Genomic DNA, 25,080 nt, shown 5'->3' with positions numbered 1-25,080 from the left:
CCTAGCTTAAATTTAAGAAGTCATTGGGTCAAATTGAGCCCTTGAGGCAGTGAATACATCTTCTCTGAGACGTAAATAGAGTTATGCATGTGTTATGTGTGCCCCATCATGTCAGCGAGTTTATAAGACTGACTGATTAGTCTCTACAGCTCCCTGGCATGACCTGCAGACTTCTCAGAGCATGCCTGGGAGGCGCTTTTTGAAGTTCTGCTCTCACAGTCCAGTGCCTGAATATTACATGGCCATTTCTCCAAAAAGCCTGCAAATCTTTTTCTTCTCACTTGCAGACAGAGAACTCCAAATTTTTATGAAGTCATAATTTGCTTTGGTAGCTATATGAAACCCACTACTCTGCTTAATGCTTTAGATTTACCTATTTCTCCAGCTTGCAATTTAGTTCAGCAGGAAGCTTAAAGTACTCTGATGTACATCTCAACAGAGAAGGGGTTGGAGTGCTGCATATCATTTACACAAGATTTCTTCAGATAATTGATAATCTGACGTAAAAGGGAATCTTGATTCTTTCTTCTTGATCTGAAATCCTCATTGCTGCAATGTAGCGTCTTCAGGTTGATAGTGGAGAGGTTTTGGGGTCAAAATGATAGCATTATTTGACAAATTATGTCCATTGATCTTGGTGTCAAAACCCAGGAAAAATGGATTTATTAATTTAGTATAAGAAATAGCTCCTATCAGATGATCGGTCAACTAGAGGTCAAAATACACTATTGATAGCACACAGCAACCATCCTAATCTGATACCAAGGTTAACATGTCCTTTTGGGGGACAAATTTGAAATCCTCACTGGAAAAAGAAGGTAAAACAGCCAGAAGTTTGAACCTATTTAAAATTTAAGGGTTATTACACTATTGTTTGCTAGGCAAAAAGATCCATTTTTTTCAAAGGAATTTAGTGCTTTAGATGGATTATATGCAGAGGATGCCATAACCTTTCTTTATCAGGTGTGGTAAATCTGAAACAGATGTAGTTGAGACAATTGATGAACATCAATGGTTGCTTTCCAGGATAGTGACTGACATGCTGCAGTACTGTCTTTCAGTATAGTCAGTATTGTCCCAACTGCTCCAAACCATGTTCCATCTGACACCTTCTTCAGTGGTGAAGATCTTTGTTGTGTGCCTCAGGCCATTTATTACTTCTGGTTTTGCTAAGGAGGTAATTTCTTTTACTGAATTAAATGTAAAGGAGTGCTTGACTTGCCCATGCCTTGATCTTTAATGTTTGGATGCATGAAAACTGAGTATAAAATCCCTCCTCTCTTCCTTTCCTCCCCTGCACTCCTACCTGAACCCCTCTTCACTCACATATCTGAAATCTATACCTGCCAACGTTTTTGAATCATCTGCCTCTTACTTATCATGGGTGTAACGGCAGTGGAGATCAAGCTTTTCAGATGTGGATGTGTTTGTAACACCCATAAACAGGGCTTTGTCCACAGCAGAAATGAAAATATTCCAACCCTTTCTTGCCATCTCTACCCAGAAGCATTGAGAAAAGGGTTGCACATTGCTGTTCCTCAAACACAGCATTGCCCAGTTAGGAAAATGTCTTTTTCTCAGTGTTGTATTTCTCTGTTAAAGACATTTCAGAGTAGAAGAAAGAACTCTTGAAATGCATGTTTTATGGTTCATTTCAAAGGGTTTTTTTGCCTCAATGTGTGTAGCAATCCAGAAACTCTTCCACAAGACACTGGCACGCAGGGGGCTGTGTTCATCGATGTGATTTAGGAGTGCCGAGCACGGGGCGTTTCCTGCTGCTGAGGCTTTGCTCCCTGCTCCCGGCAAAYGGGAAGCTTTGTTAGGCAGCCTTGCATGCAGAGCCAGCTGCAATTGCCACCCAGCCTGGTGACGGGCCTAGCACTGCAGTCATGGCCTCTAGAAGAGAAACGAAGCTTTAAAGTTCTTTACAGTGAAATAATAAATGCTTAAAATTGCCAAAGGCTTGCGTTTGAATGTGAGCTCAGGTGCAAAACAGTCTTCATCTTCAGAGAGAAGGTATTTTCCCTTTCTGCCAGAGTCATCACAGAAACGATTTGCCTCCTTCCTCCATGCGTGGACTATTCTGAATTCAGTTTTTGTGGAAATGGCATTTATGGGGGGCAAGCGAGTGCTGGTGTCAGCACTGGGTTGCAGGATGGGCTGATGGGAACCCTTTCTTGACTAGCTTGTTGCCTACGGCATGCATCCCCGTGGGGTGGTATTGCACAGGCGTACAAGGTATTGCACAGTTACAAGAAGTGTGTCACTAGTGATCCTGGGCTAAACAAGATTTGTAACAGGGCTTGTTTTCTGTCCCTAGCCATTCATTTACATTTTACGTTTGCACAAAATGAGCTGCAATACAATCACTGTTAGAAGTGGGCATCAGGCCCATGCTGCTTGATTGGCCTGAAAAGATCAACTGTGTATGAGTAAGGAAACTTCAGCTGGTTCTGTAGAAAGTGTTACTAACACCATCCTCATCTCAATAATCCTAGTGTAAATGACATCGATATTTGGCTGAGTGGATGAGCAATGTGATCCTGTGACCATAGAAACTGGGATGATACACATGGGATTCACCCTTTAAGCAACTGTCACAGGGTATTTACTTCTCATCTCTGTTGGACTGGTTCTGAATCAAACAGCTGCCAAGACTCTTTATGAATAGCTGTTTTTAATTTGAAGCTTTATTTAATAAAATCAAGGATGAGCAGATACGCAGTTTTCTTCCAAACAGAATTAATCTTTATTTCTTGAATTCTTTAGCTAGAACTTACTTGCCTTCCAGAAACCCAAAGTGGGCAAAATCTAACCACTTCCATGCAACCTGGAAGTGTCTTCCTTCTTACTCTGACACTCCAGAAAAATGTTTTAGGAAATGTATAAAGATTTGCTGTAACAATCAAGTAGAGTTCATTCAAGGCAACCCCCAGTCTTCTACAAAAGTCTCAGATTCTCCAGCTCCATGTATAGTTTAATAAGTTGCAATCTCTTTCCAGTTTCTGAAATGCTGTTACCACTTTCTAATCCTGCACTGTGATTCTTTGTTTCTGTTCCATAAAATTGTTCCCATGGGAGTGGGAGCTTTTCCTTCATTCTGACTGAGCATTTTGGAGTATTAATGTGAGCAGTAAGTCTGTGCTGCTCTTACAATGTTGTCGACAGTTTTAATGAAAGATGTATTCTTTATTTATTTCTCAAGCAGTGTCATAGGCCTATGTTACCAAGAACAGCAAAGAGAGACTTTTCTGAAGTTTTACATGAGATGGAAGTGCTTGTAATGGCTCACACTGTCAGAGCTCAGTCTCTACCCTGTGTAATAAGCAGTAACACATGTTCACACTAAGGAGTATGAGAGGGAGAAAGTCACACATACAGCTCTGAATAGCCACGTGTATATCACGCAAACTGGCTCGCTTGCCTCTGGAAATGGCCTAACTGCTGGGAGCTGGTTGTGGGCCCCATGGAAGTACAGGGCCTACTCAACCCTGGTCAGTGTTGGGCAGCACTCTGTGGGTCAAATCCGTTCCAGCTATGCAAATATGACTTGGAGTAGCTTCAGTGAAGCCCAAAGTTGGTACTTTGAGTCAGGTGGAAACTATACATCTTTGTCTATCTTGCTATGTGGATTACTGCTTTTCTTTCCTACCTTTCTTTAATGTATTAACATCCGATCGTATAGGCAGGCTTAGTCTGGCCTGAAGCAAAGTATTTGTTCCTTGTCACAAACCTTTACACAAGAAATTTCTATGGCAACTAAAGGGTGACAATTTCTTTCATTTCCCTCCCAGCACTAAAGACCAGATTCAGTAAACTCTGCCTAATCTCTTCACTTGAGGAAAGCCTGCAGAATAAGTAAAATATCAGATCATAGGGCATCCTCTGAAGGAGTCTGTGCTAACACAGCCATCTGGATGTTTTATTGAATATAGCCTTATATATGCATTCCTGTCAGGCAAGGAAGCAGAGCTATTAAAATAAATTGAATTACAAGGGTAATGCCAGAACTGGATGTTGCAGGGTGAGACCTACCCTCCTCCCCTGTCATTAATATACAGTCTGTCTCTTTCTTTCAATAAAGAAAAAAACAACACCAAAAAGAATAGGTGCTAAGAAAACTAGATTWCTTTAAGTGACTTCGTTTACTAGCCGAAGGTCTCTACACGTTGTCATGGGCAAGACAGAGTAGACGACAACCCCATCTCACATTTTACATTAGGACATTCTTTTTTCCTTCACCTTCACTTTCAAAGATTTACATTCCTTCCTGARTCTCTTCTGAATTTTTCTTTCTTCCTGCTCCTGTGAAGACAGAGACTTCTTTTCTTTTCCTCTTTGGTTTTGCTGTTCTACCTCCTGTTCTTTGCTTCAAAAGACTAATTTTACTAGTCACCCACATTTCTTCGTTAGCTGCCTATTCCCTGAAGACTTCTCACATGGTGTCCCTTTGGCAATGGAAGATGCATGCAGCTTTTCCAGAAACAGTTGACAAATACCCCACGCGCCAGCCTGAGGCAGTGAGTGGAGAGCAACGCGACACATCTTCCACCCAGGGCAGAAAGTATCTCCTCTGTTCTGGGGCTGCTGAGTGCGACTTTCCACTCGGCTAATCCTAGTATCTGCATCTCTGTTTGCAACAGCAGAAGAGTTGGCAAACTGTACCCGCAGTGAGCTGCRTGCTGCTTTTTTCTCCCTGCTGGGTGGCAGGGCAAGGAAGAGGTGTGCAGGGTGGGCACGGGCCCGGCGGGGAGGCCAGGCAGGAGCTCATCCAGCCGCAAGCYGCCGGGACTGTGGGAACAGCTTGCTGCCCACCGTCTCAGGCTGCAGCAGTCCTGCCCTTGTGCTTGCAGGAATGCAGAGCTCTTTTCATGACTACGATTATCAGTGTTGTTATTTTAAGTCTCTTTACAGGGGGATTTTTTCAAGTTGGCAAATAGGTGACTTGTTCTGTGTCCCTCATACTTCCTTTTAAGTGCAATTAATTATTTTAATTAATTAATATTACACCAAGCAGTTTGCTTGGAAGAGACAGCTATTCTGGTTTTTGGATTAATTACCAGGCAGGGTTTCTGAATGACAATACGGCCGCTAATTAATCTCACTGCAGTTCTCATAGAAAGAGACCCTGATAAGAACTTGCCAATTACCATAAGAAAAAAAATGTCAAGAGTCCTTTTGTGTTTTTCTGGCATCCACTCCCAGTCAGATGAATATCACTATTAAATACAGAGCCAGACTAACTACCAAGTAGGAAAGCCAATGGACTGTGAGGCTGCACCAAAAATTACCCAGACGTTATTCATTTAGGAACTAACCGTATTTTGGATGTCTGTTCGCTCTTGTTGTATGACATTGCCTGTTACAGTTTTTGTAAGAGGCAGAAAGATCAAGCAGCACAGTAGAGGGATGTGGCAAGTATCCTGCCATTGTGACTGGGAGTATTTCTCACAGTATCCCAACATTAATCAGTGGCGGTGCAAGGCTGGAAGTGGCGTTTTGGTAGGGTGGGCCCGTATTGCTGGCGGGTTTAAGCGGGTTAGGTTGGTGCTGTGGGGCACCTGCAGTTGGGGTGGGGGCTGCTTGGCTCCAGCAGCTCCTCCAGGGCGAGACTGAGCTCACGGGCGGTGCAGGGGTGCAGCATGCGGTGCCGAGTCCCTGGGAYGGCCGCGGTCCCCTGCTCTGCTCCCGCAGATCACCCCTGCTAGCGGTGATGGTTGGTGCAGTGTCAGGCCCCAGCGCTTGCTGTGCTTCTCACGGGGGATGGGTGCTGCCCATGCCGGCTTTCCTGCTGCTGCCGATGCTCTGCTAATGGTTCCTGGAAAAGCTTGTGTAAAACCAGCTGGGCATGCTACACAGTCCTGTAGCCTCAGCTGCATCGGTGGTGCAGATATGTCCATAAAAGTGCAGGGCCGGATCCTCAGCTGGTGCCAGTCACACTAGTCCTGGCCCGCACCGGGTCAGCAAGGCCCTGTCGAGGAACCAGGAGCCCCCTGGCAGGAGGACAGGGCAGGCCCCAGTGCTGCTGCCAGCTGGTTTTCATTACCTTGAATTTCTAGAGGGGTGTTTCTGCCCCAGTGGACAAATACTGGTGGTGTTTCTGAACACATGAGCCAGTAACAGTTACTATGGCTGGTGTGCTCTGCTCTGGGTAACCTGCCTGAGACTTGTCTTGCAGTAGGATGCATAACTAGTTGAAAGAAAGCGCTGGTTTAAACAATACTGGGTTGCTGGTTTAGTTTAATTTCTTTTCTTTTTTTCTCTCCTCTCTGTGCTTGCAGGTCAAAAAATTCTTCACCACAGAAGTGATGTCTTAGAAACTGTAGTCCTGATCAATCCCTCAGATGAAGCAGTTAGCACTGAGGTAAGTCAGTCAGAAGTATTTCACTGGATTGTCATGAAAGCTCCATTACGTGGACAAGATGAGAGCAGGTCCTGACAGTGGATGGAAGGACGTGTTAGGAGGGAACATCAACAAAAACCTCATTCTTTGATTTTCTTTCTGGTTTCCTTGCCTCATGATGGAACGTCAAAGGCAAAGGACAGACAAACACCTCTGTTCTCAGCCCTGCTTCTCTCGTAACCCACTGATCCCCTTTCCAACAGAGTGGAGGCAGCTGCAGTGAGATTGCTTCTGCTTTTCTTCTGCCCCTCTATTGCTTGGTAGCTCTGGAAGTTCATTTTAAACATGAAAAAGTGYCTAAAAAGAAACCAGGTCACCTGACACAAATTTAGGTATTTGAGAAGAATTGCCATCTATATGATGGTCATTCTGTGTAGATCTATGTGATCTACCTTTCCCTCAAAAAAAAAGTATGATGTGATAAATGGGCTGTGGAGAATGCCCCAGAGAAGGGTTGCCAGCTCCTCATGAACTCACTAGAAGAGACACATTGCTAGCCAGTGCTGGAAAGCACTAGCAGGGTAAGCTTCCTGTTGGGAAATGAAGTGACCCTGCTTCTAGTACTTTGTCAAAAATCTAATTTTTATCAACTTTATGTAATATTAAACACAAAGAGGAGGAAAAACACTAAAACAAATGGAAAGTGTAAATTTTTAAAAATTAAGCAAGTCATAGTTAACGGCAGCTCGTTTATTTTAATACTGTACTAGAAAATCGCTGACATTGCATTGGTACTTGGAACAAAACAAACTGGGTGGTAGCTCTGAAGTTCTTTATTAATATCCCATCTACAGTGGCTTTCAGAAGAAAGTAAGAGTGGCAAAAGGGTGGTGGTAGTGGGAGCAGAAAGAATGGCCAACAGAACAGAAATGCTGTTTCTGTCGCCGTTGCTTGTCATTCCTTTGATGGATGACCATGTGAAAGTACATGGTCTGAAGCCRATTAATGACTTCTGAACCCTGTCTTTACTCCTTTGGCTCTGGGGGATGTTTGGCTAGGTTACTGTTAATTTCCTCCCCTTAGTCTTTGGGAGGCAATCTTTGCTTTGCTTTCGTCTCGCCAAACTGGTCACAGCAGAAGTTACAAGCTGAGATTTACCTTGGCTGCCTAAGCCAGACTCTCACTGGACAAAAGCCAAAAAAGGAGATAGGAAAGAGGCAGGGGAATTAAATCATGGATTGGAATAGACATGCTTTGCCCATTAAGACAAGTAGGAGATTTAGTTTCTCATCTCAAGAGTTTTCCAGGTTGCATCTGGGGAGACAGTGATATACCATGGAGTTCTTACTTCATCAGAACAGGAAATTGAATCTATGAGTTCAGGAGAAACAAAGGCAAGGATGTTAAAAGAAATTCCAGTACTGCTAATGAGGCTGGTAATAGCCATACTGTTGGTTGCCTGAGCATGATTCTACCCAAGACTCCTGTCATGTTCAGTCAGCTGCCAAATATTTCCCAAAAGAGAGAAGGCCAAAGGGAGAGAGATCACAGCTGCCCAAAAAAAGCAAGTTTCTGAAAACCCCATGAACAGTTACTTCCTTTTTTAGAAGACTCCACTCCATTGCTCTAACACGTTATACCGTAAATCTTGGAAGCTCCTGATCTCCTTACTCTCCTGTCTCTGTTCATGCTCTGTCTTTAACTCAATTTTGACTGAGGCTACATCTTGCTATCCACTTACTTTAAACAATTTGGGACTTCAGCCAAGGGTAAAGTTGAGCAGAATGATCACTTTAACACATTTCTTCTTAAATGTAATCATTGTGAAATCAGCTGACAAGATTCTGGTAGTCCCCCAGGAAGCCTTCATTATACCCAGACACACAATTTATGTATCTCTTGAGGTTCTTTCATGTATATCATATATTATGCTCTGTAATCTGCAAGCATTTATTTACTTTTTTTCCTACCATAGTTTTCTAGCTCTGCAGAGCCTATTTCACCATCAATTAATAAAATAGGTTGAAGGGAATTATATGACAGTCACATATCAGTGATTCACAAGTCAGGAAGTAATTTTGCTGTTGGAAAAGCTGGTGATTTTATACATAAGTTGGCAGACTGCCCAGAACTGCTGCCAGCAACCAGGGGAAAAAATAGAAGAGGAAGCCAGTTCTTTTATGGTTTTAATACAACTAAAACAGGCAAGATTTCAGCAACACACATCAGACAACCAGCTGCATTTATCTATGTTCTTGTTTGAAGTGCAAATAGATTGACTTGATCCAGCAAGGATATTGTTGCATTTTTAATCATCTGGTACAATTAGTGATAAACCAGCATTTAGGCCTGCTTTTAATTAAAGGAACTTTCTACTGCTCTAAGTTAAGGCTACTTATTTAATAAAATAAAAAGGAAGATGTGGTAGAGTTGGGAGCATCTTTCAGATCCATACTCTTCAGTGGCTCTTTTCTGCTTTTACAACAATCTTAGTTGTTGAGCAGAGATTTAGGTCAAGCCTTCCTGGCTCAGCCTTCCTGGCGTGAGAGGGAATTATTTAGAACAATTGGTTGCTTAACAATCAATATATAAATTTGAAAGAGTGGCTTACTAGGAGAGCTGAGGTGATTATGTCATCTCTATGGAGATGGAGTTTGGATGCAATATCTACATGTGGAGTTGTTTCAGGTAAACTGTTCTCATTTGGCTTAATACATGGATAGTCCTGTTCTGGAATCAGTGTCCTCTTCTGCTTTAACTTAATCCTCCTTGAATGGAGGAATTACTGCACTTGAAGTTCATACCTTACCTTAAYGTGAATTGATTTTCAGTTTGGACAAGACCTTGGAAATATTTTCAAAGAGTTTGTTTAATAATAGAGAATCTTGCAAAGGTTTTGTTTGGACTTAGATTGAATTCATCCAACAGAAGATTTCTAGATATATGGATTTTATTTAACATACAAGTAAATTTCCCCCTAGGGGGAAGCAGGAATTATTAGCTGTAGTGAGGGTCAAGGAAAGTAAAGAAAATATACTTTGAAATATTTAGGAGTTATTTCAAAATTCAGAAGAAGGTCAGCAGCAATCTCCTTTGAGCCATCATGCATCCACATAATTTACTAAAATGTTTTGAAAAAAGATCTTGTGCTGGCACATTTTAAAAAGTTGGTGTCCATAATTAGTGACATCATGATATGTAAATGGTGTGTATTACTGTATCTGAGTATTTGAAGTTCAAATTCATGATTGTGGTGAAGCTGAATTGTCCTTTAACTTTGTAGATGATTCAAGTTATAACAGAACAACAGTCCAAATGTGCCATTTTTCTGTTTGATCTGTGGCTGTTTTCAGTGATATTTTTGCATCTAAATGACAAGTAATGCTGTACATTGGGAAAAGAAGAACAGCCTTCCAAAAACTGAGGCTCTGAGGCTGACACACACAGGTGTCCCTCATTACCATATGGGGCAATTGGCCAAGGTGGCCCTGATGCAGTGCTGTTAAAATCTGCTAAGAGTTATACAAGAAATGTTTGTTCATTGTAATTATTACTTTTTCATTCAAATTTTATTCTCTTCTGCTCCTTGCTCTTTTTTCCATGTCATTAGTTTGGTTTGTTCATTGAGTCTTCTCTGTAGTCACTTCCTGTGCCCCCTTTTCGCCCTTTTGCTCCTTTCTTACTGTCTTTTGTAAACAGCACTGTAACTAGATAATATTTCATCAGTCCTGGGAGACTGTCATGTAAAATGGGTTTTAAATTAAGCAAGGTAAACTGCGTGTTCTCAGAGGAATATAGCAACGCATGGTAACTCCCATTACTGATATGCTTCTCTTCTTCACTGTAGGTGCGTTTAATGATCACAGATGCTGCAAGACACAAGCTCCTTGTGCTCACTGGACAGTGCTTTGAAAACACAGGAGAACTCATTCTTCAGTCAGGGTCCTTCTCCTTCCAGAACTTCATTGAGATCTTCACGGATCAAGAGGTGTGTACCAAAAAGTGTCTTCCATACATTGTCATGTGGTGGCACACATTTTTAGAAGACTAAAAATGGCCATCTCTATTAATTTAGTTAGCACTGACAGCTTGATGCTGATGCTCCTTACTCTTTGTTATAGACTTTCCTTCAAAGCATTCATTTAATTTACTTTAGTTTTGATGTAAGTTGCTTAACAAAAGAATAACATTTTAATTTGGGGAATTAAATTATAACTTTAAGAAACAGAAAACCAAGGAACCTTTAAACAATTAAATAAGACAGAGGCTGTCTGTTGGAATGGCTGTAGTTTTTTCACCACCTACCTGCTTTGCTTCTTTGCTGTAGTATTTAAAATTTGGCCAATCAATTCTGTAAATCTTGTAATTTTCACATGCCAGAAATATAAATGTCAAACCATGAAGTCTACCAATATTTAATGCCATTTGTTTCATGACTTGTTATTTTGTTGTCTTGCTTAATGTACTGTGTCTGAAAGCTCCCATAGGGCAGGAACCCATAGTAAACAAGCTGTCACACTTAATTTGGCTCCTGTGTAAAGTATATATTTAAATAAACTATATGGTTGCATCCCTGGGAWTTTAGTATCCAAATTTAATTACAAGCATTTCAGTAGGGTGAGATTTGAAAGCTCAGCACTGAAAACACAGGGTTTGCAGGAGTCCCCGTGTAACCTTATTGTATCTATTTGATCCTTTTCTCAAAGCCTTTTGTTCAGCATATGGTGGTACAGCTGGGGCAAGAGTTGGATCCCTGGTCTCTGACAGGGACGTGACCCCTAAAAGTCACCGTCAGTTCGAAGAGTTACAGTTCTGTAAAACTGCAAACTGCAGCTTCTTGCATCTCTGGCTAGTTAACAAGACATAACTGTTTTATGGTTACCTGCTAAACTTGGGGCAAATCCTACGATTACAGTTAGGAAGCCAAAGTGTTGGCTGGGGAGTGGCGCAGTGATGTTGGCATATGAGTGAGAGCAGCTGAGGGACTGTCGGCACCGGTGCGCATGCAGGGCACGCTCCACCGTCGCGGAAAAGGCTCGCTTGGCTTGTCTCTGCTGGGGGCAGCATGCTCACCAAGCGGCCAGCATGGTGGTTTTAATGYGGTCACTTCCAGCTTATTGTCTCTGAAGCCTTGGACATTTGTTCACTGCTTCTACAAGATTTCACAAAAGGTAACTACGCAAAAGAAGACTGTATTTGCTGTGCTGCAGGCTGTGTATGTGACATTTCTTAAAGAGTTAGTATACCATTAGTGGGAAATTTTTAGGAGACCACAAATAAGAAACAAGGTTAGAAATCAGTGCTAGAAAAAAGTGGTTAGCAGTTTTCTAACTAGTGGTTAGAAGAATAAATTCCTGTGCTCTGCTGACCCATTAACACAGTGAAGTTTGATGAATGTTAGTTAAAGTTAATACTTCTGCGCTCTGTCCATTTTTATTTTTCTGGACCAAACCTGAACTATGGTCATGGGATGTACATATAGGAAAATAAGTATGTCCCATTCCCTGCCTCTGCAGCAACAGCTTGCAGATGAAAACCATTCTTTTTACCTTTGTGGTCCCCAGGATATGAAACAATCTGACTTGCTGACTTGCTGTTTGCCATCACCAGCCACAACACCTTTAAAACTTCAGAATTCCTCTGCAGATGTATCTTAGTGCTTCAAAAGATGATCAGGTTCACAAACAAAGATACTTCCTTGGTCCCAGGGTGACTTTCAACCAAAAGATAATGAGCAGTCCTCTGCAGTCTCTTTTAAGCTGTGGGAGACTGTACAGAAGTAACTGGGACTAGTGTTGGGCCCAAAACCTACGAACAGCAACAGCGGGCCACATTCATCCTTCCCAGTCACTACTGAAGTCAATGCCATGGTAATAATGTAACTGAGATGTCCAAAAGCATTATCAAATAGTTGAAGCAGTGAAAGTGTCAATGTTCATTGTGTTATCATTTGAAATACAAATCCATTAAAGCCTTTTCTGAGGCGTTCCTGAACTTGCTATTCCTAACAGGTACAATCGTTGGTATAGCTTTTCACCAACTTTTCAGTTGCCTGTGCTCCTAGTGCCTTAATACTGTCTGTATTAGGCATGCCAACCTTTAGGAGCAAACAGAGTTTAGAATCTAGAAGCATGAAGCAGAAAGTCAAGTACGGTATTATATAAATGGAATAGGACTAACCCTAAACCTTGGCCCAATATATTCAGTAGCCCAATATATTACCATATAATTTTTCATCTTGCTGGAAAATTGGTCTTACGTGAAAAATGGTCTGTACTCAAGTTATCTCCTTATGTATGTGGCAGACTTTCATCCAAATGAAGAGATCTTGGTCCTACTTTTGTCTCTCCCTAATAACGTGTTTTCAACCCTGACCAGAGATACAGCATAAGGAGTACACTCAAGACCCTAAATCCTTTTCAGAGCTGTTGTCTGTGCTGAGCATTAACAGAAGATGCCTGTCCTCCCTTAACTGCCCTTCTGTCYTTTTTTCTTATTTCTGTAATAAACAATTGGAATGGTTCTCCTGTTTTCCTTATCTTTTATCCTATTCTGCATTTACTCGTTTTATTTTGTTCTGTTTTTTCTCTGCTCTTTTCCAGACAAAGCCATGTCTGACATTTGGGTGAGATTTATTTATACTCCTGTCAGATGGTTTGGATACTAAGTAAGGCTGACAAAGGAACATAAAAAATATTTATTTTCTGCTTTATTTCAGTATTGGGTGGATTATTTTTGTTTGGATAACAGCCACTGCATCTTTATTGAGTTTTATTTTTGGTAAATGCTGAAAATAAATTATGTAACACAAAAAAAGGAAACCTAGATACACACACTCAGAGGCCCACAGAGATCTTCTGCAATCAAACATAATTAATTTTGTGTATGTCCATTTCTTTTGATGATTCAGTCTGTGGTCCAAGACTTTCAAATTAGTCTAAATCATCTTTATGGCAACTGTTCTTATAGCTTGAACTGACAACCGAGTCTCTGCAAAGAAGGTTGCAGTATTTTGCAAGATGCTGTGTAGGCATATTTTGTACTGGCATTTATGTCTGAATTACTTTTTTTAAAGAAGAGGTTTACATAATTTGGTGGTATCTTTGTTAAGAGCAAATAGAAGTGGGCTGCATTTACCTAATTTCCTGCTGGCTTTTCAGGAGCCAGACTGCAGAAAAAATTGAAATAACAATGGTGTTGTGGAGCACAGCACGTGTGAGGAGGGGTGAAGAAGGCAACCTGCTCCAGGGGACACCTGCCTCCCCTGGGCTGCAGATATTGCCTGAGGGTGTGCTGTTTCCCTTAGGTGTTTGGCCAGCTCTTCTGGATGGTTTGGGGCAGTGTAGAGACTCATGAGCCATTGGCAAAGACAGTGACATTGCTGATATAGTGTTAACTCCATAGTCCTCATAAAAGCTTTCTATAAAGGATGGAGGAGGGAAAGGGAAACCTTGGGGTACTTTCCTCCTTTGGACATTGAGGAAGGAACCACAAATAAGTGGCTCCTTTGTATTTAAAAAATACAGTAGTGGACTAATTATAGCAACAGGTTCCCTTAGCTTCTATAACTGGTACTCACCAGTGCAAAAGTGAATGAAAAAGGTTTTTTCTGGTCAGGATATATTGCCTTTTGACATTAATTGTCAGAAAAAATGAATTTACTTGCACCTTTTTGTCTTTTTGTTTTACATCCATAGATTGGTGAGTTATTAAGCACTACACACCCTGCCAACAAAGCCAGCTTAACTCTCTTCTGCCCTGAAGAAGGGGACTGGAAAAATTCCAACCTTGACAGACACAACCTTCAAGACTTTATTAACATTAAACTCAACTCAGCTTCCATTTTGCCTGAAATGGAAGGACTCTCTGAATTCACAGAGTATCTGTCAGAATCAGTAGAAGTGCCATCACCCTTTGACATTTTGGAACCTCCAACCTCAGGAGGCTTTTTGAAACTCTCCAAACCCTGCTGTTATATTTTTCCGGGTGGAAGAGGGGACTCTGCATTGTTTGCAGTGAATGGATTCAACATGCTTATCAATGGAGGATCTGAAAGAAAATCTTGCTTCTGGAAACTTATCCGACATTTGGACAGAGTCGATTCTATTCTTCTCACTCACATTGGAGATGATAACCTGCCAGGAATCAATAGCATGCTTCAGCGAAAGATAGCTGAATTAGAAGAGGAACAGTCCCAAGGGTCTACGACCAACAGTGACTGGATGAAAAATCTGATCTCACCTGATTTAGGAGTTGTATTCCTCAATGTACCTGAAAACCTGAAGAACCTTGATCCTAACTTTAGAGTAAAAAGGAGTGTAGAAGAAGCTTGTTTTACTCTCCAGTATTTAAATAAATTGTCTATGAAACCAGAGCCTCTTTTTAGAAATGTAGGAAATACCATTGACCCCATCATTTTATTTCAGAAAATGGGAGTTGGCAAACTTGAGATGTATGTGCTTAATCCTGTCAAAAACAGCAAAGAGATGCAATATTTTATGCAACAGTGGAGTGGGACTAATAAAGATAAAGCTGAATTCCTGCTACCAAATGGCCAAGAAGTAGATATTCCACTGTCCTATTTCACCTCTGTCTCATCCCTGATTGTGTGGCATCCAGCTAATCCTGCAGAAAAAATTATTCGAGTTTTGTTTCCTGGAAACAGTACCCAATATAATATTCTAGAAGGACTGGAAAAACTCAGACATTTAGACTTCCTTAAACAACCAATGGTTACACAGAAAGACTTAACTGGGAACATCGCTAGTCCAGCTGTGAAACAAGCAAAGTTGAAACAACGAACAGACAGCAAGGAGAGTCTTAAGCCTGCTGCAAAGACACCACCAAGCAAGACAGTCAGAAAAGAATCAAAAGAAGAAACACTAGAACCACCAAAACCTAGTCCTGCACCAGAAAAGCCTCAGAAAGTAGAAAGCAAAGAAAAAGTTCCAGTTAAAAAAGAGAAGCCAGCGAAAGTGGAGACCAAACCTGTAGTGGCAGAAAAAGATGTAACAAGTAAAGAAGAGCAGTTAGTGAAACCTGAAACTGCTGAAAAACAAGCTGCAGATGTAAAACCAAAAGTGGCAAAGGAGAAGCCAGTGAAAAAAGAAGTCAAAGCAAAACCTGAAGAAAAGAAAGAGGAGAAAGAAAAACCAAAGAAAGAGGTTTCTAAAAAAGAGGAGAAAACACCCATCAAAAAAGAGGAAAAACCCAAAAAAGAAGAGATCAAGAAAGAAGTTAAAAAAGAGGTGAARAAGGAAGAGAAGAAAGAAACTAAAAAGGAAGTGAAGAAAGAAGCTCCACCAAAGGAAGCTAAAAAGGAAGCTAAAAAAGAAGAGAAGAAGGAAATTAAGAAGGAAGAAAAAGAAGCCAAAAAGGACATCAAAAAGCTCCCTAAAGAAACAAAGAAGACATCTACTCTTTCAACTGAAGCCAAAAAACCAGCAGCAAAGCCTAAACCACAAAAGAAGGAGGAACCTGCTAAGAAAGAACCAGTACCTGCTGGAAAACCAAAGGAAAAGGGGAAAATTAAGACTGTGAAGAAGGAGATCAAAGTCAATGGAGCGCAAGCTGCCCTTGCTGCAGTTGGAGCCGCTGCCACAACTGTAGCAACAGTAGCAGCTGCAGAAATTGCAGCTAATGGAAAAGAACTTGAAGCTGAGAGATCCCTCATGTCTTCACCAGAGGATTTAACAAAGGACTTTGAAGAATTAAAAGCTGAAGAAGTAGAAACAGTAAAAGAAACAAAACCTCAAGTTGCACTCATAGAGGATGAACTGAAACTCACAGGCACAGTCCAAAAAGAAAAATTAGATAATGAAGGACCTGCTGAGTCCTCTGATGAAGGCATAACTACCACAGAAGCTGAGGGTGAATGTGAACAAACACCTGAAGAACTGGAACCTGTGGAAAAGCACAGGGTTGATGACAATGAGAAGTTTGAAGATGAAGGAACTGGCTTGGAGGAATCATCTGAAGCAGGGGACTATGAAGAAAAGGCAGAGACGGAAGAAGCTGAAGAACGAGGAGAAGATGAGGAAGAAAAGACACCACTGGACACCACAAAACAGTATATGGAGGAAGTAAGAAAAATGGAAGAGAGTTCGGAAGAAATACTGGCTGAAGCGGATGCTAGAATTAAAGATGAAAAATACATTGAAAAGGCAGACTACGAGGCATCAGATGAACGGGCTGAGGAAGACAGGGAAGAAGCAGTGGAAAAGGCAGAAACTGAAGAGACTGAAGAAGAGGAGGAAGACAAAGCAGAAGATGTCAGGGATGAAGAGGAGACTGAAAAAATAGAAGCTGAAGAAGATTATGTGATGGCTGTGGTAGACAAAGCTGCAGAAGCTGGTGAAGTTGAAGATAAATATGGCCTACTCATAGTTACACCAACTAAACTCTCAGAACCTCAGTCTCCAGCAGTTGAGCCGGCTTCTTCTATCCATGATGAGACATTACCTGGTGGTTCAGAAAGTGAAGCCACTGTTTCTGATGAAGAAAATAGAGAAGATCAACCTGAAGAATTCACTGCTACTTCAGGTTATACACAGTCTACCATTGAAATATCTAGTGAACCAACTCCAATGGATGAAATGTCTACACCCCGGGATGTCATGAGTGATGAAACTAACAATGAGGAAAGTGAGTCACCTTCTCAGGAGTATGTGAACATTACCAAATATGAGACATCACTGTACTCTCAAGAGTTTAGTAGACCTAAACTCTCTCCACTTCTGGATGCTTTCAATGGATTATCTGAAGGATCCAAAACAGAGGCCACAGAAGGTAAAGACTATAATGCTTCTGCTTCTACCATCTCGCCACCTTCTTCATTAGAGGAAGACAAATTCTGCAAATCTGCCTTCCAAGAAGTATACCGGCAAAAAGAAAGTGAAATCCAAGGCACTGCCAAATTAGAAATCAAAGAAACCTGTCCAGAAGATGTTGGTGGAAAACATAGTCTAACCAAGAGTCCAGCTGAGAGTTTGTCCCCTCCATCACCAGTTGCCAAAACACCACTGGGTGAACGGAGTGTGAACTTTTCCCTCACTCCCAATGAGATCAAGGTCTCAGCTGAGCCTGTCCCCGTTGCTACATTGCCTGATGCACAACAAGAAGTAACTGAAGAGCACTGTGCAAGCCCTGAAGATAAAACATTAGAAGTAGCATCTCCCTCACAGTCTGCTGCTGGTAGTGCTGGCCACACACCTTATTATCAGTCTCCCACTGATGAAAAATCCAGTCAGCTTTCTTCTGAACTCACTGAAAAGTCAGGAGAAGCTCCAGTTAGCTTTGAATTCAGTGAAGTCAAAGATGAGTCTGCAAAACCCAGAATAAGTCCTATGGATGAGCCTGTGCCAGATTCAGAATCTCCTATTGAAAAAGTTCTCTCTCCTTTACGGAGTCCACCATTGATAGGTTCAGAAACCTCTTATGATACATTTTTGAGTGCTGATGTAAAGTCTCCTGCCAGAGATTATGAAAGTCCTTCTGAGGGGAAAACTGAAAAGGAAAAATCACCTGTTCAGATTAGCCCAACTTCTGAAGCCAGCCCTGTGGGCCTTTTCCAAGAAAAACAGGATGAAAAAAGCCTGGAATTCATGGCAATTAAAGAAGGCTTCAGCCTAGAAAGGAAAATGGAGGATACAGAGCCCAGCAGCTCTCAGTCTTCACTGGTCTTGGATGAGCGGAAGTTAGCAGGTGATCTCTCACCTACTCAAATAGATATCAGTCAGTTTGGTTCCTTAAAAGAAGACACCAAAATGTCAATTTCTGAAGGCACTGTTTCGGACAAGTCTGCAACACCTGTTGATGAGGTTGTAGCAGAAGATACCTATTCCCATATAGAAGGAGTTGCTTCTGTCTCTACAGCATCTGTTGCTACTAGTTCATTTCCAGAACCAACTACTGATGACGTATCTCCTTCTTTGCATGCTGAGGTTGGATCCCCTCACTCTACAGAAGTTGATGATTCTCTTTCAGTGTCAGTTGTACAAACACCAACGACATTTCAGGAAACAGAAATGTCTCCATCTAAGGAAGAGTGCCCAAGGCCCATGTCAATTTCTCCACCAGATTTCTCTCCTAGAACTGCAAAGTCCAGAACACCAGTGCACGATCTTAGGTCTCCTGAGCAGTCAACTATGTCAGTAGAATTTGGTCAAGAGTCCCCTGAGCAGTCTTTAGCGATGGACTTTAGTAGACAGTCTCCAGAATATCCTACTGTAGGCACTAGYATTCATCACATATCTGAAAATGGACCAACTGAAGTAGATTATAGCCCTTCAGATATACAGGAGCCTACTTTTGCACAGAAGATTTCCCCTGTTGAGCAAACATCTTACTCTCAGGAGAAGGATATTTCAGAAATTATTTCAGTTTCTCAAATTGAAGCTTCATCCTCCACTTCATCAGCTCATACACCTTCCCAGGTAACTTCACCACTGCCAGAGGAAACTTTTTCAGGTGCTGTTCCACCCAGAGATTTGTCACCACATTCTTTTACCTCAGAAAAGGTGCAGGGCCTAGGAGAAAAGCTGTCACCAAAGTCTGATCTATCTCCATTAACTCCAAGGGAATCGTCTCCTCTATACTCTCCTAGTTTTCCAGATTCACCTCCTGCAGTCACAGAAGCAATGTCAGCAAGTCACGCATCATCATTGTCACTGCAAGTGTCCTCTGACAAAGCATTTGGCTATAAGGCTGGCACATTACAAGAACCGCTAACAAAGCATAGTCCAGAACCTTTAGCCACTCCAGAAAAAGAAGATTCGGAGAAAAGCAGCAGGTCACCAGAAGAACTTAGTTACTCTTATGAGGCAACTGAGAAAACTACAAGATCACCGGAGGATATTAGCTACTCTTATGAGGCAATTGGAAAATCTACTAGATCACCTCAGGCCACAGATTATTCCTATGAGGCAACAGGGAAAACTACAAGGTCACCTGAGGCCACAGATTACTCCTATGAGACAATGGGGAAAACCACTAGATCACCTGGGGCCACAGATTATTCCTATGGGACAACAGGGAAAACCACCAGATCACCTGAGGCCACAGATTACTCCTATGAGACAATAGGGAAAACCACCAGATCACCTGAGGCCACAGATTATTCCTATGAGATAATAGGAAAAACCACCAGATCACCCGAGGCCACAAATTATTCCTATGAGATAATTGGGAAAACCACTACATCACTTGAGGTCACAGATTATTCCCATGAGAGAACTGGAAAAGCCACCAGATCACCTGATGCTGTGGATTACTCTTTTGAGACAACAGGGAAAACCACTAAGTCACCAGAAGCCATTAGCTACTGCTATGAGACAACAGGGAGAACCACCAGGTCACCTGAGGCCATGGCTTACTCCTATGAAACAACTGGAAAAGCTACTAGATCACCTGAAGCTACAGATTACTCATTTGAGACAACTGGGAAAGCCAGCAGGTCACCTGAAGCCACAGATTACTCATTTGAGACAACTGGGAAAGCCACCAGGTCACCTGAAGCTACTAGCTATTCCTATGAAGCAAGTGGACATTTTACTCCAGGAAAATCATTAGCAGAATCCCGTCAAGATGTTGATTTATGCCTTGTGTCCTCCTGTGAATATAAACACCCTAAAACTGAACTTTCACCCTCATTTATCAACCCAAATCCCCTAGAGTGGTTTGCAAGTGAAGAACAGTCTCAAGATCAAGAAAAGCCATTAACTCAATCTGGGGGAGCCCAGCCRCCTTCTGGTGGAAAACTGCCAGCACGGCAGTGTGATGAAACACCTCCCACATCAGTAAGCGAGTCTGCCCCATCTCAGACTGACTCAGATGTTCCTCCAGAGACAGAAGAATGCCCTTCCATCACTGCAGATGCTAACATTGACTCTGAAGATGAGTCAGAAACCATTCCAACGGACAAGACAATTACRTACAAGCACATTGACCCTCCGCCTGTCCCAATGCAAGATCGCAGCCCTTCCCCTAGGCACCCTGACGTCTCCATGGTTGATCCAGAGGCTTTGCCTGTTGACCAGAACTTGGGCAAACCTTTGAAGAAGGACCTCAAAGAAAAGACAAAAACAAAAAAACAGGGTACTAAGACCAAGTCTTCCTCTCCTGCTAAAAAAAGTGATGGTAAATCAAAACAAGTGGCTTCCCCAAAGCCAGCTGTAAAAGAATCTTTGGACAAAATTTCCAAAATGGCTTCTCCAAAAAAGAAGGAGTCTGTTGAGAAGGCAACCAAAAATATCTCAAATCCAGAAGTAAAGTCTCGAGTGGAAGAGAAAGATAAGGACACCAAAAATGCAGCAAATTCAACAACGTCCAAGTCAGTGAAGACTGCAACTACAGGTAAAGACAGATAAGAACTCCCTAGTGTTAAGGTTTTCTTAGTRGTTGCAGTTAAATTAGGTTGCTTTATATCAGTTGAGATCATGGCACAACCCTCCCAAAAGTCCATGTTTTGAATGAAATCCAGCACATAACAGCCACACTTAAATGAATGGAATTCAATGAATTAGCTTTTGTTATCTGAGAGACTTGTTGTGTCAGTTTGCTCAGATGTAAAGACTTAGAGCAAGAGTATCAAATATGAAAAGCTTAATACTAGTTGTCTAAATTGTTAGGCCAATCAATATAATTGAAAGTACTGCTGTAGGTGAAGTGAAATTAGTAAAATGAGCCACTTTTTCATTTTAAGAATCATTCAGACACAATACTCTTAACTAAAACAAATACAAYTGAATATTATGAGAGGCAGAAGTTCTATAGACATTGGATGTTTTCATTACTTTGCTGGATTAGTTTGAAAAAGATTTTTTTTTTAATTGAAACAGTAGTAAGAGCACTTTCAGTGACAAAAGCATGTACATCACATAATCCAGTTAAAGTCTTATGCCATCAGTGATGACTAAACATATCGGAAGTTAATGTCATTTTGAATGACTGTTGTGTACACTAAGTAGTAATAAAATATGAATTAGATTATTCAAGGAGGCATTGTGCTAATATGTTGTTTCCTGCAGCTCTTGTTRCAGAGTATTTTGAAGATCCTTTGATTTTGCAGTTGTCAGGACCAATGTTCTACTGAAAGCTTTTTACAAGCAGCAGGTCTAGGATTCAGTGGAAGCAAACCAGCATTCAGCTCTCTGTAGCCTCTCCATTTTATGCTGTCCACCGTTCCTTTCTTACACCATAGTGTCCATGTCTCTGTTAATAGATGCTTTTCAAAACAGCAGTATGGTTCCTCATACCTTACACATCTCCAGCACTTTAGCTCTATATTAGATTTGTCTTCCTTGAAGCATACTTTTCAGGTATATGCTAGAGCTGAAACCAAGGCTCTATTTGATATTGGCATTTAAATGTAAAATTTCACGTTTAGTATTATATTTACTGTTTGTATCCACACTTCAGAAAAAATGTATCACAAATTTTATCATGATAAAAGATGATTTTGTAACATACCCAATAGTTTAAAAATTTCTAATTCAGGAAATCCCATCATATTATGATGCTTATTTGGCATATTGGTGTATGATGAACAGCAGGTCACATTAGACAATTGCAATGGACTTTCCTGGCCTTACAATATATGACCCTAAAATAAAGTGTTTTGCTCAGATAAGTTAGTTTACCAAACGTCATCCTCTGTAACATCATGAAGAGGCTAATAAAATATCAGTGGTGATCATCTGAATACAATCATTGATCAAATTCTGATGGCCAGTTCATAGCAAAAGCAGAATCTGTTATAGTATTTTTATGTGCATATTTAAACTTTAAACTTCCTTTTGACTGAAGCTCTTCTTAGAGCAGGTATTACACTAAGATACAGTAGCAAAAACATGCTCCCCCTACCTCGTTTTTGTGATAAATGACTAATTTATATGTGCAGATAAGGATGCAGCAGGCAAGCAAGCACTTGTTCTTAGTTCCCTGAAGTAACTGCAGTGAAACTTCTGTCCTCTCAAGTGCCTCCTTTCCTCTCTTCTGCTTACATATAGGAGCTTTCTGATGTAGCTGTAAGACAGTCAACAGCTACTAAGCCTTGTTACACCCTGATACCCCAAAACTCAAGACTGCTTCAAACCTGCCTTTCTTCCTGTATGACCCCAGGAGCAAAGTGCTGGGGTTGTGTTATAATCATGCATCCCCCAGTCTTTCAAAAAGCTGTACTTCTTAACTTGGAAAATAATACTCCCATTCATTATATGGTAATTCAGTAATCATAGCCCTTCATAGTAATTGTTGAATAATAGTAGCATATTATTGGGAAAGGCTCAGTCAATTGCTGGTTATATGTGGTAGTGAATTTTTATTGCATTATATAATTAGTTGCATTTATTCAGATTTTTTTCCTACCAGTACAGTTATGATTTAGATACAACTAGACTGGAACATGTCATTAGATGTAGGAGGGTAACAGCATAATTGTTTCAGAGGACACAGAAGTACAGCTGTAGCTATGTGATGCTTAACCAAGACGAACTATTTTAGGGAATATCACCTCAGCAATTATAATGGTAATTAATAAATGCATCTTTTCAACCAGTCTGTGATATATTCTTGTTTGATTTTCAAAGGACCCGCAAACAGTAAGTTGACAAAATCAACAGCTGTGCCTCCAGGACCTCCAGTGTATTTGGATCTGGTGTACATCCCCAACCACAGCAATAGCAAGAATGTTGATGTTGAGTTTTTCAAGAGGGTCCGGTCATCCTACTATGTGGTGAGCGGGAACGATGCTGCTGCTGAGGAGCCGAGTAGGGCTGTTCTGGACTCCTTGCTGGAGGGCAAGGCCCAGTGGGAGAGTAACATGCAGGTATGCTCTTCTCTAGTGTTTCTACATGGAAATTTAAACTTCTCTGGGAAACAACTACAGGAAGCAAGAGCAGRCTGCGGCTGCTCAGAGCAGGGGTTTGCAGCCAGGGCGCCTTGTTCACTAGTGATGTGAGAGGACACAAGGGTGAAGCTTAGAGTGGACCTTACCTGGCAGCGCCCCCATTTCTGGTTCTTCTGATCTCTTCCTGGAGAATAAAACAGCAGCCACAGATCTGGCTCAGACTTGCCTGCTCCTCACAGTAGTGGCAGCGCTTGCCTGGTTTGATGCTGGGCACCATTCGCTGCCCCCAAGCTGCCTGTTCAGCCTGTTGTCCTGGGCCTCTACTAGTGCTGCTGCCCTTTCTTCTTGAGTGAGCACTGCAAAAACAGCAACCAGGAGGGAGAGGAAGGGACRGCTTTCTACAGCACATCACCTTCCTTCCTTCACTCCCCCCAAACCGTTCTCCTCATCTGTGCTATCATACCTATAGCACGATTTCCAACAACTATGACCCCAAGCCTTCCCCCGTCAGTCCCAGGAACATCTCAGAAGTAGTGTATCCCCTTTAAACTCCGGGGACCTCAACAAGAAATCTGAGGAAGGAAATGAGAGTGAAACTCAATCCAAAACAGTTGGGAACTCCTGGTTTACAGCGCCATTTGGCTTAACTGTATTTGAATACTATTTGATCTTATTACTATACCATATAGGATCCAAGTTTGGAAACCTTACAGTTTGTAAGCAGGAGAGAAGAAGTGAATGTTTCATGGTTTATATATAGTTAGCATGTACACTTGGAAACTTCATATGCCCTTCTGACATAACACACAAATAAAAATTCTTTGTCATAATCTGAAAAGATATCAATGCAGACTACAGACTGCTACTTCTCTGGAAAGCTACATCTCAGCACCTTACAGAAACAAGTTTTTATTTTGATAAAATGCTTCTTTATGGTTATTTTTTCCTATCTATGCATTTAATTATTTTCTCTTATCCATCCACTTATTTGGGTATTTATTGCATAAAGATCCACTCTTTCCAAAAGGGAAATGCTTGCTGGTTGGGACTTCTTAAAAGATGTTTTTCTTATCACTGTCCATTCCTCAGGAGTTCTCCTGTTTTCTGTTGTAGGTGACCTTAATCCCAACCCATGACTCAGAAGTGATGAGGGAATGGTACCAAGAGACCCATGAGAAACAGCAGGACCTCAACATCATGGTTTTGGCAAGCAGCAGCACTGTTGTTATGCAAGATGAATCTTTTCCTGCATGCAAGATTGAACTGTAAGAACAAGACCATGCACCACAACATTAAACTTTGTTTCCAGAAATTCTTCAATTTGAAAACACCTTTTCTAAAATTTCAACCCATCTATTTCAACTGCTGAACTATATACCTGCCAAATGCTATACTGTGTCAAGGTGATGCAAATCACTATTATTTTTCAGTCTTTGCTGATTGCTAAGGGAAGTAACAGTATTCCCATAGTAGGGTTCAAATTACTGCGAAAAAACAGATCCAGTTTCATCTCTGCTGAACATTTGGAAACCATGCACTAGCAACCCCAACTGACTTCTGCCAGGTAGAGGCATTTGCCCTCTAAAGAAACACAGAGAGAGAGAAAGAGAGAGAGGGGTAGGAGGAGAAAGTAATAAATAATTAGATCTGCATTAGTCTCATGGCAATAGATGTATCGCTTACTGCAGTCTGCTTATGCTCTAACATGAAAAGAAAGTTTTAAATTTATATCAATCTATCTGAGCTATTGCAAAGGGGGTCCTTACTTTACAGAATTAAGTTAGCTGGAAAATAAAAAGAAAGAGAATGTGGCTAGGAAGGGACGTACAACCTAAACACTCATTAGCAGTTATCCACTTTAATTTGAACTCTGCATACTGACATGCCATAA

General features: G+C 41.3%; 1 protein-coding gene across 1 annotated transcript; it reads left to right on the top strand.

Moving 5' to 3' along the window:
- The first annotated feature begins 6,310 nt into the window (after positions 1–6,310).
- Positions 6,311–24,975, top strand: MAP1B (microtubule associated protein 1B). The gene is made up of 6 exons (XM_026057409.1): positions 6,311–6,364; positions 10,191–10,331; positions 14,041–19,286; positions 19,389–20,695; positions 22,930–23,168; positions 24,303–24,975. Exons 2-6 carry the CDS (start codon positions 10,200–10,202, stop codon positions 24,456–24,458), a joined length of 7,080 nt encoding a protein of 2,359 aa, XP_025913194.1. The 5' UTR covers positions 6,311–6,364; positions 10,191–10,199; the 3' UTR covers positions 24,459–24,975.
- The last annotated feature ends 105 nt before the right edge of the window (positions 24,976–25,080 follow it).

Source organism: Apteryx rowi, unplaced genomic scaffold (genome assembly GCF_003343035.1).
Source record: "Apteryx rowi isolate R43461 unplaced genomic scaffold, aptRow1 scaffold_139, whole genome shotgun sequence".
Lineage (NCBI taxonomy): Eukaryota > Metazoa > Chordata > Aves > Apterygiformes > Apterygidae > Apteryx > Apteryx rowi.
This window is presented reverse-complemented; position numbering and strand designations above follow the sequence as displayed.